The sequence below is a fragment of the Heteronotia binoei genome, chromosome 11 (genome assembly GCF_032191835.1).
Source record: "Heteronotia binoei isolate CCM8104 ecotype False Entrance Well chromosome 11, APGP_CSIRO_Hbin_v1, whole genome shotgun sequence".
Classification (NCBI taxonomy): domain Eukaryota; kingdom Metazoa; phylum Chordata; class Lepidosauria; order Squamata; family Gekkonidae; genus Heteronotia; species Heteronotia binoei.
Genome location: NC_083233.1, coordinates 5,835,892 through 5,847,954, shown reverse-complemented (window position 1 = coordinate 5,847,954; position 12,063 = coordinate 5,835,892). Strand labels below are relative to the sequence as shown.

Genomic DNA, 12,063 nt, shown 5'->3' with positions numbered 1-12,063 from the left:
CAACCTAGTTGTTCCTCTGCACATGATAGTCAGGCAGAATGCGAGGGTGTAACATGCAAGTTTCAAGCCTGTGAATTCCCTTTCCTTCAGCTGGAGTAGTACAGTTAGCTGAAGATGCCCCCTACAGTTATATAGCTTTGTTCTAACCACAATTCTGTCCAAGCTGCACAAACCTGACCCCTCAACTAGTGTTTGCCACAAATAAAGGTTTCCAGGTGTTTAGTATTCATCGGAAATGATGCTACATGTTATTGAATAGTCTTAATATGTTTAGATAATAATAATAAATTTTATTTATATCCCTCCCTCCCCGCCTAGGCTCAGGGCGGCTAACAACATATTCAAATAAAAAGTTGTACAGTAATTTAGAATCAGCATTATCTTAAAAATCATTCCAGTTTACATAATTTAACAATAGCAGTGATGTTCCTGGCACTATTCTGTCTATTTGCATAATGGCGAAGATCACTGAACAGAGTCACTTTGGCGGGTCCATCAGTTCGGCCATCCTTAGTCAGCAGTCTGCGAAGGCCAGCCTAAAAAGGATGGTCTTGCAGGCCCTGTGGAATTGGTCTAGGCTCCGCAGGGCCCGCACCTCTTCTGGGAGCTGGTTCCACAGGCATGGAGCTGCAACAGAGAAGGCCCGTGTGCGGGTGTCCTGCAATTTCGCCTCCTTTGGCCCAGGGATAGTCAGCTTGTTCTTCCCTGCTGACCTCAGTGCTCTCTGGGGCTCGTATGGGGAGAGACGGTCCCTCAGGTAGGCAGGTCCTCGACCATATACTTCTAATTGAACTTCTTTTTGCTGTTGTCACCACTTCTAATTGAACTACTGCTTTCATTTCAGTGACATGGGATTCCCACAAGTATTCTGTTCTTATTGGCAATCGGGAATGGATGGCCAGAAATGGTCTTCTTCTCAAAAATGAAGTTGATAATGCTATGACTGAACATGAATGCAGAGGCCGTACTGCTGTTCTTGTGGCTGTGGATGGTAAGTTTGCCACTTGATCTCTGCTCTGCTTTTGTGCTTTTTATATTGAAAAGAAGATGGTGAAAGCAGTTGGCTTCTGAAAAAGTTACACCAGGAGACAGTTGTGGTGTTGATGTTTTAATCTGGGGGATGCCACTTGGGGTTATAGAAAGGAAAACGGAATAACTGAAGGAAGCCAAGTATTGTTCTAGGCAGAGAAGTTCTGTGTGTCCTTCCAAAAGTGGAGGAGAATTAATGGAACTGTCAACAATGTCTTTCTAGGGGAGCTGTGTGGCTTAGTAGCGATTGCTGATACAGTGAAACCAGAAGCAGAGCTGGCTGTCCACACCTTGAAGGCAATGGGCTTAGAAGTTGTTTTGATGACTGGTGACAACAGCAAAACCGCCAGGTCTATTGCTTCTCAGGTAAGCTGCTAGATCTCTGTCCTTAGCCTCCTTTGTCACTTAGACCAGCAGTGCAATTGTTAACTTTCCTAATACTTACTCAGCCTGAAGGTGTAAGTACTACAGATCAAAATAGCAAATGTGTGTTTTAGGAGCATGTGACTGGCTACACAGATGGTGTCATCAGGAAAGGTTTGGAAATTTGGACCATGGCTTGCGATTTCAAGATGGCATGTTTCTATTAGGAGATGGTTTGCACCTCACGAGGGTAGGAAAAATGTGTTTGGTAAGAGCCTTGCAAACCTAATAAGGAGGGTTTTAAACCAAATCTTATAGGGGAGCAAGACAAAAATTCAAAGCCTAGTGTGATGCCAATAACTGGAGATAAAAACACTAAACGTTTGCAGGGAGTGGCACATAGGCTAGGTAACATTAACTTGAAGGTAAATACAGAAACAAAAACCTCAGGGAGTATAAAACATGGATTCCAGTGTCGCTACACTAATGCACAGAGTATGGGAAACAAGCAGGAGGAACTGGAAGTCCTAATACAGGAAGGGGACTATGACCTAATAGGCATTACTGCAAATTGGTAGGATGACACAATTGGAATAATAGAATTGAGGGAGATTTCAGTTACCTGGGCATCTGTTGGAAGTCCAACTCTGCAAAAAATGAAAGCTCAAATAAATTCCTGACTTGTCTTGCTGACAACTTCATTTTCTAGAAAGTGGAGAGGGAAACAAGGGGATCTGCTATCTTGGACTTGATTCTCACTAATAGGGAAGAATTGGTTGCTGAGGTGAAAGTAGTGGGCACCCTGGGTAGTAGCAACCATGTGATTTTGGAATTTACAGTCTTGGGGAAGGGAAAAGCTTTACATAGACATATAGGATAGACTTCAGGAAAGCAAATTTTGACAAACATAAAGCTGTGCTGCATAGAATCCCATGGCTGGAAGTACTTAAGGAGAAGGGAGTTGAAGAGGGGTGGGAGTTTCTTAACAGCAAAATATTGAAGGCACAATCACAAATGATTCCTATGAGGAGGAAAAATGGGAGGACTCTAAAGAAGCCAAGGTGGCTCCATGAACAGCTTTCTGAGGACTTGAGAAATAGAAAAAGACTCATTTCAGAAATGGGAGGAGGGCCTTGTATTGGCCAAGGATAAATATAAACAAATCACCAGTGCTTGTAGAGAGAAAGTTAGAAAAGCTAAAGCTCAGTATGATTTTAGGCTAGTGAGAGAAGCTAAAAACAACCAAAAAGGTTTTTTTTCCTTATGTACAAAATAAGAAAAAGAGTAAAGACATGGTAGGAAAAGGAAAGTGAAATTGTAACAGGTGATGAAGAGAGTGCAGAACTGCTCAATTCCTAGTTTTCTTCAGTCTTCCCTTGTGAGGGAAAAGGTACTGAATATGGCAGAAACAGAACACATGATGAGGGAAGGGAGTTGCAGCAGAGGGGTAGTACATAAACTCCTAGTTTCTTTAAATGAAACAAAGTCCTCAGGCCCAGATGAATTGCATCCAAGGGTACTAAGAGGACTTGTGGATGTAATTTCTGAATCTCTGGCCATTATTTTTGAGAATTCTTGGAGAACAGGTAAGGTGCTGGAAAACTGGAGGTGGGCAAATATTATCCCCACCTTCAATAAGTGGGGGAGAAGGAGGATCCAGATAACTACCGACTTGTCAGCTTTATATCTATATTTGGAAAAGTTTTAGAACAAACCACCAAATAATCAGTCCTTGGGGATTTAGAAAGGACAGCTATGATCCCGAAGAGCCCGCACGGGTTTCTCAAGAACAAGTCATGTCAGATTAACCTTAACTCCCTCTTTTTTTAAAACCTTTTTTTTTTTACTACTTTGCTGCATCAGGGGGATACTGCAGACACAGTTTATCTTGATTTCAGTAAGGCTTTTGATAAGTTTCCACTTTGTCGAAAAGTTGGTAAAATGTAGTTTGGCTCCTATTAGTGTTACATGAATCTGTAACTGGCTGACAGATCACACCCAAAGATCCTGCTTGTTACTGTCAGGTTTTTTTTGTAACACACAAAAAAATGCTTCAGCAAACTAGTTCCCTGAGTGCATCTCAGAATGTGTGCCTGGCAGTGCCCTCTCACAAGTTAATGGACTTTGTCCCTGACATGCTATATAATAACTGCTCCAGTTTCAGGGAAGGCAGGCCCACAAACACCTGCTCTCACCACTTTGACCATCGCTTTTGGGTTCGGGCCTTTTGTCGAGTCACTCTTAACTGTGCCCTGGATTTCTTGTGCTTTGGGAATTTTCCGATGGATTTTGCCCCCCCCCCCTTTTCTTTTAGGTTGGCATCACGAAGGTGTTTGCAGAAGTACTTCCTTCCCACAAAGTTGCCAAAGTGAAGCAGCTGCAGGAAGAAGGGAAGCGAGTAGCAATGGTGGGAGATGGCATCAACGACTCCCCCGCCCTGGCCATGGCTGACATTGGGATCGCAATTGGCACAGGCACGGATGTGGCCATCGAGGCAGCTGATGTGGTTTTGATCAGGGTGAGTGACAGACCTGACCTTAAGGCTTCAGAGACCGGATGTGTTGACATGTTTTTTCAGTCACACATGAGAAAATGGCTGCTTTGAAGCACCACGAAGCCATTGCCAAGAGAGGATTGGGACCCTTGTTTCTAAGTAGCGGGGAAAGGAGTGAGTGAGATACAGTGGCCCCTGTTATGACTGGTACTCTGTGTGTGTGTGTGTGTGTGTGTGTATGCAAGTCTGTGGCTCTTGGGCCTGTACTAAAAGGCTACAGGATGAGGCCTGTCTTGGGAGAGGGGCTGTCTGGTAGCAGGCGTTGGTTCCTCTCTGCGTGGCCTAGAGGAGGTGGGCTGGACTGGACTGGGGGTAAAGAAGTCACTTCCCTTTTGCCGTATTTAGTCTTTACAAGCAACCCTGAAGTGTACAATGAATTCCATCTCTGATAAAAACTTTTCTTGTAAATGCTTATTTGGCAGAACGATTTGCTGGATGTGGTGGCAAGTATAGATTTATCAAGGAAGACTGTTAAAAGGATACGAATCAACTTTGTCTTTGCTCTCATTTACAATCTCATTGGCGTTCCTGTGGCTGCTGGTAGGTGTCTTGCTGTTGCCATCTGCATAACGGTGCCTGTCTATCCCCTGGCAGGTTAGTTGTGAGGAAGGAACAGTAGACTTCCTTAGGAAGGAGCCGCGTGAAGGACCTGGAAGCTGCATTTAAAATAACAGTGCTCCGCACAGGCCAAGGAACATTAGAAACTTGAACTGGTGACAAACTTCTGGCTTAGAGGCTACCTGGAATCATAGAATTGTAGAGTTGGAAGGGACCTCGAGGGCCATCCAGTCAGACCCCCTGCACAGTGCAGGAAACTCACAAACACCTCCTCCCAAATTCACAGGATCTTCATTGCTGTCAGATGGCTATATACCTGAAGCAGGCTTGAGTCAAGGGGGAGCGGGTTTCTCTTTCAAGCATTACGGAGTGGAGTATGTCTGGTTCTCCCTATACCCGCTCGTGCCACAGCCTTACACTAAGTTTTCTTATTCAGTTGTACTCTGTCACGTCCACCCCACATTTGCCCTGTCAGAATAATTCCCCCATATGACAGCCTATCTTACATTGGAGTCTCTTCCCTCTCTTGTTTTCCTGCATGAAACATTGCACATTTGCCCGGCCTGATTTGACTAACCATGCTTTCTTCCTTTTTATGTTCACAAAATTTGATGCTCCCGTGCTTCTCTTTTGTAGGCGTCTTCCTCCCAGCTGGTTTGGTTCTTCAGCCTTGGATGGGCTCAGCAGCCATGGCGGCCTCTTCTGTCTCTGTTGTGGTGTCCTCTCTTCTGCTGAAATTGTAAGTGTGGCACAGCTGGGATTTTCACCCACTTGGCATCATGAGCTTTCATGACTGAATTTTAAGAAAAGAGCCAGTTTGGTGCAGTGGTTAAGTGCACAGACTCTTATCTGGGAGAACCGGGTTTGATACCCAACTCCTCCACTTGCAGCTGCTGGAATGACCTTGGGTCAGCCATAGCTTTTGCAGGAGTTGTCCTTGAAAGGGCAGCTGCTGTAAGAGCTCTCTCAGCCCCACCCACCTTCATCTACCTCACAGGGTGTCTGTTGTGGGGGAGGAAGGGAAAGGAGACTGTGAGCCGCTCTGAGACTCTTTGGAGTGGAGGGCGGGATATAAATCCAATATCTTCATTTACCTCACAGGGTGTCTGTTGTGGGGGGAGGGGGGGAAGGTAAAGGAGATTGTGACCACTCTGAGATCGAGAGTATAGGGTGGGATATAAATCCAATATCTTCATCTACCTCACAGGGTGTCTGTTGTGGGGGAGGAAGGGAAAGGAGATTGTGAGCTGCTCTGAGACTCTTCGGAGTGGAGGGCGGGATATAAATCCAATATCTTCATCTACCTCACAGGGTGTCTGTTGTGGGGGAGGAAGGGAAAGGAGATTGTGAGCCGCTCTGAGACTCTTTGGAGTGAAGGGCAGGATATAAATCCAATATCTTCATCTACCTCACAGGGTGTCTGCTGTGGGGGAGGAAGGTAAAGGAGATTGTGAGCCGCTCTGAGACTCTTTGGAGTGGAGGGCGGGATATAAATCCAATATCTTCATCTACCTCACAGGGTGTCTGTTGTGGGGGAGGAAGGGAAAGGAGATTGTGAGCCGCTCTGAGACTCTTCGGAGTGGAGGGCGGGATATAAATCCAATATCTTCATCTACCTCACAGGGTGTCTGTTGTGGGGGAGGGAGGGAAAGGAGATTGTGAGCCGCTCTGAGACTCTTTGGAGTGGAGGGCGGGATATAAATCCAATATCTTCATCTACCTCACAGGGTGTCTGTTGTGGGGGAGGGAGGGAAAGGAGATTGTGAGCCGCTCTGAGACTCTTCGGAGTGGAGGGCGGGATATAAATCCAATATCTTCATCTACCTCACAGGGTGTCTGTTGTGGGGGAGGGGGAAGGTAAAGGAGATTGTGAGCCCCTCTGAGACTCTTGAGTGGAGGGCGGGATATAAATCCAATATCTTCATTTACCTCACAGGGTGTCTGTTGTGGGGGAGGGAGGGAAAGGAGATTGTGAGCCGCTCTGAGACTCTTCGGAGTGGAGGGCGGGATATAAATCCAATATCTTCATCTACCTCACAGGGTGTCTGTTGTGGGGGAGGGAGGGAAAGGAGATTGTGAGCCGCTCTGAGACTCTTTGGAGTGGAGGGCGGGATATAAATCCAATATCTTCATTTACCTCACAGGGTGTCTGTTGTGGGGGAGGAAGGTAAAGGAGATTGTGAGCCGCTCTGAGACTCTTCGGAGTGGAGGGCGGGATATAAATCCAATATCTTCATCTACCTCACAGGGTGTCTGTTGTGGGGGAGGAAGGGAAAGGAGATTGTGAGCCGCTCTGAGACTCTTCGGAGTGGAGGGCGGGATATAAATCCAATATCTTCATCTACCTCACAGGGTGTCTGTTGTGGGGGAGGGAGGGAAAGGAGATTATGAGCCGCTCTGAGACTATTCGGAGTGGAGGGCGGGATATAAATCCAATATCTTCATCTACCTCACAGGGTGTCTGTTGTTGGGGAGGAAGGTAAAGGAGATTGTGAGCCGCTCTGAGACTCTTCGGAGTGGAGGGCGGGATATAAATCCAATATCTTCATCTACCTCACAGGGTGTCTGTTGTGGGGGAGGGGGAAGGTAAAGGAGATTGTGAGCCCCTCTGAGACTCTTGAGTGGAGGGCGGGATATAAATCCAATATCTTCATTTACCTCACAGGGTGTCTGTTGTGGGGGAGGGAGGGAAAGGAGATTGTGAGCCGCTCTGAGACTCTTCGGAGTGGAGGGCGGGATATAAATCCAATATCTTCATCTACCTCACAGGGTGTCTGTTGTGGGGGAGGGAGGGAAAGGAGATTGTGAGCCGCTCTGAGACTCTTTGGAGTGGAGGGCGGGATATAAATCCAATATCTTCATTTACCTCACAGGGTGTCTGTTGTGGGGGAGGGAGGGAAAGGAGATTGTGAGCCGCTCTGAGACTCTTCGGAGTGGAGGGCGGGATATAAATCCAATATCTTCATCTACCTCACAGGGTGTCTGTTGTGGGGGAGGAAGGGAAAGGAGATTGTGAGCCGCTCTGAGACTCTGAAATTCAGAGTGAAGTGATATCAGTATAAATCTGATATCATCATCTTATTCTTCTTAAAAAAGAAAGGAGAAGAAGATGATGATATTGGATTTATATACCGCCCTATACTCTGAATTTCGCAGTCTCAGAGGGATCACAATCTCCTTTAACTCCCCCCCCCATCCCACAACAGACACCCTGTGAGGTAGGTGGGGCTGAGAGAGCTCTTTCAGCAGCTGCCCTTTCAAGGACAACTCCTACGAGAGCTATGACTGACCCAAGGCCATTCCAGCAGCTGCAAGTGGAAGAGTGGGGAATCAAATCTGGTTCTCTCATATAAGAGTCTATGCACTTAACCACTACACCAAACTGGCTCTCTAGAGGAGCCAAGATCCTGGGCAGTCAGTATCCCCTAGCACCACCCTCTAAAAAAAACCCCAGGTATGACTTCCTCATCTACATTTGGGTAGATCCTTTGTGTGAACTATGACCCCACCACCACCATGCACACACTCACTCATGAGCTTCTCTTAAGTGGAGCCAGCAGAAATTTGTCATCCCTTAGTGTTAAAATTATGAGTTATGGTGACTACTCTGCGGTCTTGTTTCCTTTTCTTCTCTTTATTGTTGGGCTTTACATGCTTCCCTTATGATTACGTGATGTTCCACCATGCAGATCCCATTCATTGGTGCCATGACCGTATCAGGAGAGTCATAGAGACCGCAAAGAGTACAATGACGATTGCACAGGCTGAGCTCATGGGCCTAATGAAGTGGGCTAGAAGCCTTGGATGGGATCAGTGGCTGAGCCAGAGTATGAACCTTACGATCTGAACTATTCTATTCGGGCCAATAACTGGGCTTAATCTGCAAAATATACCGGTCCCGCCTGTATTATATTTTTATTGAGTTATGTTGTGTTGTTTAATTGTAGAGTATTAATTTTATTGTTGTATTTTAACTGTTTTTATGCCTGTAATCTGCCTTTAGCCCACATGGGGGAGGGTGGACTATAAATCCACTAAATAAATAAAATAAACCTGTGCTTCTGCAGAACAGATACCCTTGACCAGGGAGTGTGGGGGTTTTAAGAAGACTCTTACGCTGCCTCTCCAGAGAACCTGGTCAAGGCAGGTCACATCTGAGAGCAGCATTTTGGAGAAGGGTATAATCCCCTAACCCCTTTGGGGGGTTGCTTCGCAGCTCTGTTGAGGGCTGGAGAGAGAACATCGCCCCGCTTTGTCCCGGGAGGACCTCCAGCAGTCCTCCAAGGATGAGGAGGAAGCCCTTTCAATTCATGTACTCAAAAACCTGTAATTCTGTTGTGGTAAAAACTTTATTCTTGCACTGTGAACCGCCCTAGGTGTCAGCACTGGTGTAGAAGCAGGATGTAAATGCTCCATATCAGTAGATGGTGCAGTCCATTGGAAGCTTTAGGAATCTGCCGCCTTATTCTTCTTGCATTTACCAGGCCTGAAACTCTCACAGGGACATTGACAGGATTGGGCCTTTTCCTTCACTGTTAGTTTTGTTCAGTGCATTTCCCCCAAAACTGATAAAGGGCTGCTGTCTTCTCCCCCTTTGTTAGCTACAAGAAACCTACACCGGAGAAATATGAAGTGCGTGCCTCCAATCAGACGAGGCTGAAGAGCCCTTCGGAAATCTGTGTCCATGTTGGCATTGATGACACAGCACCAGAGTCACCCAAACTGAGTCTGATGGATCGTATTGTCAACTACAGCCGAGCTTCGATAAACTCTCTCCTCTCAGACAAGCGATCTCTCAGCAGCATCGTCCTCAATGAGCCAGATAAGCATTCACTTCTCACCGGGGGCTCCCAGGAAGAAGATGATACAGTCATCTGAAAAGACCTTCTCTATGGAGTGGGCTGGGTCTTCCTCAGTTTGGCCTGGCTGTACTTTTTAAGTGCTTTTAAAAAACTCATGGATTTTCTTGGGATATAAATTGCCCAGTTGAATAGGGCAATTTTTCTCAACATGCACACATCTAACTCAAAGCATAGACTGTATCTGCACTCCTTTGCCAGTATTACCACCCAGAGCAAAAGCAAAATGCAGCCTCATGCACTGAAAGCCAAAGATGGGTTTAGCTTATTACTTGGCTGCCATTCAAATTGCTGTCTGATAAAGAGGTCCATGTTTGGGTTGTGGCGATGGAGGCACCAGAATGTGATTCTTGACTATTTCTTAGCATGTAGTCACAGTATGTTGATAACAAAGCATAGAATTACCTTTTTTGTAAACAGATGTGCCTTATTGCATTGTACTTGGGGTTCCTCTTTCTTACCGGATGAAAGGAAGTCAGAAGAAAGGCTTCTCTTTGACCTGGACTGGAAAGACGAATTTCCACCGTGATGCACTCCAAGTGCAGGCAGCAAGTCTGGGTGATCTGCTTCTGGCTCAGCCTCTGCCTTATCGGAGAGCAAACCGTGAAAGCCCTGTTCATTTTCATTTCATGTGACTTGAGAGGAAACAATCAAAACAATGGAACAATGCTCATTTTTGCAATGTGTGAGCAGGGAGATGTTATTGGAGACTGCATTACAAGGAGAGTCCTCCTCCAGCTCCTTCAGGTTGCTTCCCTTCTTACAGCTTGAGTGCACACAAATAAAGCAGATGTCAGGTCTCCAGTATCCATCTCTCTTTGAGTGATGGAGGAAGAGGCTGATTTCACCTTTCTTCCATGCAGCTGTTTGTCCACAAAATTCCAGAAACCCCCGGAAGACTTTTTCTTGGGGACTGTGGGTGGGTGGAATGTGGAAGCAACCTGTGTACCTTCCATTGGCACTTCATAGGATAAAAGCAGAGAGAATCTGCTTGGAATTTAAGGGTTGGATCCAACCAGCTTTTCCACTGGTGAAGAAGGAGGAGGAGGGGCACCCCTCTGACCACCCAAAAAGCCTATGGAACTTGCATGGACAAAAGCCATAGGGTGGGAGCTGTAGTGAGCAGGAGAACTGGGCAAGATTGAGCAGAAAAACTGGATGGATCCACTGCTTAGGCTCCTCTCCCATTATTAGGCTAAAATTCTCCAATTTGTGGAGTGTTGTTGACTTCTCTTAATGCTGTAGTTAGTGGCTTAGCTGGTGCCGAAATGTCAGCTGTAGGGATGGGCATGGAATGCAAAAATGGGGGTTCATTTTGCAGTTTTTTGGGTTGCCTGATCCAGTGGTTTGGTTTGTTGTTTTTTTCCCAATTTCCTGAATGATTAATGGTTTGTTCAGTTTGGGAAGGAGTAGAATGACCCCCAAGTAAGCTAGAGATGCCAAACTTGTGGTAAACTCTTCAGTGGACACTCCTCTACCTGCTTTCCGATTTTCATGCAAATCAGATTTTGGAGGACCAAACTACAATAGCACCCCAAACCAGGTGCCCCCAGTAAACTGCTCTCCTAGGAGTATGTCAAGCTGGAGAAAGAAAGGGAAGCTGCCCTGCAGCTTCTGGTCCATTTCACCCTCAGGAAGCCTGGACTAGAAGCAGCAGCTCCGCTCTCCCCAGCCCCCTGCCTTCTGGTCTAGGGAAAGCTAGCGAAACTAACTAGAAGCTGCAGGGGAAAGTGTCACTGTGGTGTCTAGTCAGTTTCACTAGAAACTGACCAGAAGTATGGGGAGCAGAGGCTGGGGTATCCTACCAGGTTGTCTGGAAAAACAAACTGAACATGCCAACAAAAAAAGGCCAGTTAGTTTTTATGTTCAAGTGCAGTGGGAGCAGACAAACCAGGTTGGAATGAATCACAAACTGGCCATTTTTAGCACAAAGCATGCTTCGTGAGTATGTTAAAATGAAACTTAAAAATCTGGACCATTCTAGATATTTAAACTCCACATTTTCTGACTAGATTATGATAGTCTTCTGACCAAGAAGTGAAATTGGTACTTGATACTCTCACAGCTCCCACCACAGACTTGATTTTTAATCCTGTACTAGGAAAGCTGCCTAACTGATAGCTATATAGTGGCTCAAGTAGAAAACTACAGAGCCCATCGATCTGATTAATCCCTCGTCGGTGTGAACAAGACATTTCGCTTGTTTATACTGATGAGGGAAGTCCAAAGTTTAGTGGACACCTGTGCTCTAGATTTCAGACTGCAAAGAGAATTGAAATACAGGTCACCGACCAAGTCAAGCAAATGCAAAACATACATTTTTTTCTTGTGGATTTCATTTGGGAATGTTGGAATAAGTGGGATTTAGGGCAGAATTAGACATTTGCCAGCACTGCCTTCATCACGGAGTAGGGATGGAGTTGAGGGCATTTTGAACAAATAAATGGCAGAGGAGAAGGAGGGGTTCTTTGCTTAAGCCTTGCTGTTTTTCAACCCTTTTGAAGTCAGATTCTTCTCCCTCTGCCCCACGACTAGGCAGAGAGCTTTGTATGCATTTAGGTGCCCATAACTACGGATTAAAGTAAGTAATCCCACACTGGCCCCCTCTAAAGTCACATGCAGGGAAATAGAAGAATTGAGCAGCAGCTCTGTGACTCCTGTCCTTCCCAGGTGATGGGGAAACAGCGAGGCTGGTCGCCC

At 46.0% G+C, this 12,063-nt stretch overlaps 1 protein-coding gene across 1 annotated transcript in view; it reads left to right on the top strand.

Moving 5' to 3' along the window:
* The window catches only part of ATP7A (ATPase copper transporting alpha), a 63,231-nt gene extending 53,820 nt beyond the window's left edge, over positions 1-9,411 (top strand). The window contains exons 18-23 of the mRNA XM_060249224.1: positions 845-991; positions 1,253-1,395; positions 3,707-3,910; positions 4,369-4,486; positions 5,141-5,243; positions 9,106-9,411. Of these exons, the coding sequence (XP_060105207.1) occupies positions 845-991; positions 1,253-1,395; positions 3,707-3,910; positions 4,369-4,486; positions 5,141-5,243; positions 9,106-9,382 (992 nt within the window). The 3' untranslated portion in view covers positions 9,383-9,411. The remainder of the gene's footprint in view (positions 1-844; positions 992-1,252; positions 1,396-3,706; positions 3,911-4,368; positions 4,487-5,140; positions 5,244-9,105) is intronic.
* The last annotated feature ends 2,652 nt before the right edge of the window (positions 9,412-12,063 follow it).